This window comes from Antrostomus carolinensis, unplaced genomic scaffold, assembly GCF_000700745.2.
Source record: "Antrostomus carolinensis isolate BGI_N321 unplaced genomic scaffold, ASM70074v2 scaffold15724, whole genome shotgun sequence".
Lineage (NCBI taxonomy): Eukaryota > Metazoa > Chordata > Aves > Caprimulgiformes > Caprimulgidae > Antrostomus > Antrostomus carolinensis.
This window is the reverse complement of record NW_010311538.1, coordinates 1533-4989: the sequence shown is the minus strand read 5'-3', so window position 1 is coordinate 4989 and position 3457 is coordinate 1533. Positions and strand designations below refer to the sequence as shown.

Here is a 3457-nt window from a genome sequence, read left to right as displayed (position 1 = left end):
TTGATACTGGGTCCGATCCTGATTAACATCTTCATTAACGACCTGGATGATGGGGCAAGGTGCACCCTCAGCAAGTTGGCAGATGACACCAAACTGGGAGGAGCGGCTGGTGCACTAGAGCTTTGTGCTGCCATCCAGAGGGACCTGGCCTGGCTGGAGAAATGGTGAAGTTCAGCAAGAAGAGACAAGTCCTGGCCCTGGGGAGGACAGGCTGGGGCCACCCAGCTGGAAAACAGCTTGGCAGAGATGGCCTCGATGGTCGTAATGGGCCAGTGGACCAAACTGACCATGGGCTGGCAACATGAAGGGGAATGATGTCCTGGGCTGGACTGGGAGGAGTGATGCCAGCAGTTCAAAGGAGCTGATCCTTCCCCTATGCTCGGCGCTGGTGACGCCACACCTGGAGTGCTGGGTCCAGTGCTGGGTCCTACAAGAGAGACATGGACATGCTGGAGAGTGTTCAGTGAAAGGCTGTGAAGGTGATGAAAGGCCTGGAGCATCTCTCCTAGGAGGAGAGGATGAAGGAGCTGGGACTGTTCAGCCTGGAGCAGAGAAGACTCAGGGGGATCTCACTGATGGAGCTAAATACCTGCAGGGAGGGTGCAAAGAAGACAGAGCTCTTTCCAGTCGTGCCCAGTGCCAGGACCAGAGGCAGTGGGCACCACCTGAACCATGGAAGGTTCCTTCTGAACATCAGAAGACTCTTTATCACTGTGTGGTGCGAGCGGCGGAGGACTCATGAGGCCGACTCAATATGAGTGATAGATCATGAATCGATTTATTAGCCCGGATAACACTCATTTGTACAGTTAGTTATGTCTATTAGGCATTAGGTGATGAGTTACATCATACCTCTAGGCATTAAATGATTGGTTACAATACTGAAGGTTGCGTTTACAGACTTGCATTGTTCTCTTACTTGCGGTTCTCACAGAGTCAGTAAAAACTATATCAGCGCATCCTGCTTGCCAAGCGCTGCTCCTTCAAAGTTGTATCACATCTTATCCTGCAAGGCCAGCCTGTTCTTGCTAAACTGCACGTAGCAGCTAAACTGCATGTAGAGGAAAATTCCACTCAACTTATGTCAACTAGGGCCTACTAAAACAGGCTCTGATCGTACAATTGCTCAGTCAAACTGTGACCCTTATCCTTGAGCCATTCCTCAACAGTGTGGGTGACCAAGCACTGGCACAGGTTGCCCAGGGAGGTGGTGGAGTCTCCATCCTTGGAGATAACTCAAAAGACATCAAGACATGGTTATGGGCAACCAGCTCTGGGTGGTCCTGCTGGAGCAGGGGGTTGGACCAGATGACCTCCAGAGGTCCTTCCCACCTCAGCCCTTCTGTGATTTGTCCCAAAGCCTTTGAACAGCAAAGACAGAATATACAGGGGGACAAATGTGGGTGCAGAAATACAGCTCTTGGTGGAAGCGTGGGTGTTTAGGAGTTGCCACCCACTGAGGAGCAAAAACCCTGACCTGCCTGTCCTCTCCTCAGCCAAGGGCTGGAGCAACACTTTTGGTCAGTGAGGAAGAAAACAGGGATGCAATCATAATCTGAGGCAGCGGCGGGGCCCTGGTGACACTAATGAAGTTGATGCTGATCAGGAGAGACTTTGCAGGAGCAAGGAGCAGTCGAGAAGATTCACATGTGTTGGCATCAAGCCTGACATCTCTCTACCTCTTCTGCGGCCAAGACCCTCTCCGAGCACAGACCTGAGCCCATGGGGCTGCTATTAAGCATTAATTGAGTTTAAATGCCAGTCAGCTGCCCCCCCCCGGGCTGGGCTCTCCGGCAGGTGCAGGATTGGACCCTGTTTTCCTATTGACTGCCATGGGAACCTTTTCCCAGTGCAAGGAGCTGTGAACGTCCTGGGCAAAATCAAGCGATGGGGAGCTGAGTGGATGCCTGGTGGAGGCAAAAATGGTGGAGGGAATTGGGGAGGGAGCAGGAGGGACTAGGAGGAGGTGGGAGGGTGGTTGCTGGGGGTCAGGGGATGCTACGGGCTCCACCAAGCTGGAGGGACTGACGGGTGCTTTGGGTCGCATGGATGAGGAGGTTGAGAAGGAATGTGAGTCAAAATGCTGAGGAGCAAAACTTCTCGGTGGCTGGTGGCCAGTGCCTCCTGCGATGCCGAGCCCCATGTCCCTTGTGTGCCACAGGAGCGCTCAAGTCCTACCTGCGAGAGCTGCCAGAGCCCCTCATGACGTTTGAGCTGTACGATGAGTGGATCCAGGCTTCCAAGTGAGACTGGGACATCTCCCCTGTTCCTCTGTGACATGGGTGGTGGCATCTTGGGTCCCCATGGATGGTTTGGCAGCCATGAGTTATTTCTCACAGCATTTGTGATGTTTTCTCCGGTGTCTAAGAGCCCGGAGGGCTCCTGTGATGCTCCTTAAGCATTGTGGGTCCCAGCAGCAAGGGTGGCCTTGATGTCCCCCAACCCTGATGTCCCCAACCTGGTCTAGAGCACCCTAGCCAAAGTGGCTGAGCTCTCCCAGCATCTTTTGGCAAGCCCTTGGGTGCCGGGTACTGGTGCCATTTCTGGACAGATGTGCAGAAATGGGAGACCACTGGCCAAGGGAGCTCCCACCTGCTTTGCTGGGGTGCTCTGCACCATGAAACCCCCAAACCCAGCAGAACTGGGCTGGCTCAGGTGGCACCAGTGTGCCTGCTCCACCACGGGAGGAGTTTGGGACAGGGGGAGGAGGGAGAAGGAGCCTCTTTTTAGAGTGGGAACCACCTCTGGTGCCTGAATATAGGTCTGACCACATCCCCCGCCTGCCCTGGGAGTGCCGGAGCTCGGCAGGGACCTGGCGGTGGCTCAACAGAGGGGACAGTCCCCAAGAGTGGCACATGGGGGAGCGGGCTGTTGTTTTGGGGGGCTGTTTGTAGTAATTTCCCCTTCCAAAGTGAACACATCCCCAAAACACAAACCTGAGGTGGGGGGTGGACAGGGGTGAGGACAGGACCAGCATCCAGCCTGCAGACAAAACGTTTCCTTCTCATTTTGGCTGGGTTTTCTGGGTTAATTTACTTACAGAACGTTGACAGCAGCCCAAGGGTCTTGCAGGGTCCCCGAGGGCTGGGCTGGTGGGGTCCAAAGCCCCGAGGTGGGGTGGGGATGGGAGATGATCCTCTGTCCCACCTCCCTGCAGCATCCCGGAGCAGGAGAAGCGGCTGCAGGCTCTCTGGAGTGCCTGCGAGAAGCTGCCCAAAGCCAACTACAACAACATCAGGTGAGCCTGAGGGCAGCGTGACCCAGGGAGGGGACGGGACAGAGAAGGTGCCATCCTGATCCACTGACGCGGCTTGGTTCTGCTTTCCAGGTACCTGATTAAATTCCTGGCCAAGCTGACTGAGTACCAGGACACGAATAAAATGACACCGAGCAACGTGGCCATCGTGCTGGGGCCCAACCTCCTCTGGCCGCAGGCGGATGGGTAGGGAATCCGGGG

The 3457-nt window shown here is 55.2% G+C and overlaps 1 protein-coding gene across 1 annotated transcript in view; it reads left to right on the top strand.

Annotated features, from left to right (window-relative positions):
- Positions 1–3457, top strand: part of LOC104524023 (rho GTPase-activating protein 44-like) — a gene marked incomplete at both ends in the record, with an annotated part of 13477 nt that overhangs the window by 9395 nt on the left and 625 nt on the right. Inside the window, 3 exon segments of the mRNA XM_010166769.2 lie at positions 2162–2243; positions 3158–3238; positions 3329–3442. Coding sequence (XP_010165071.2) covers positions 2162–2243; positions 3158–3238; positions 3329–3442 — 277 coding nt within the window.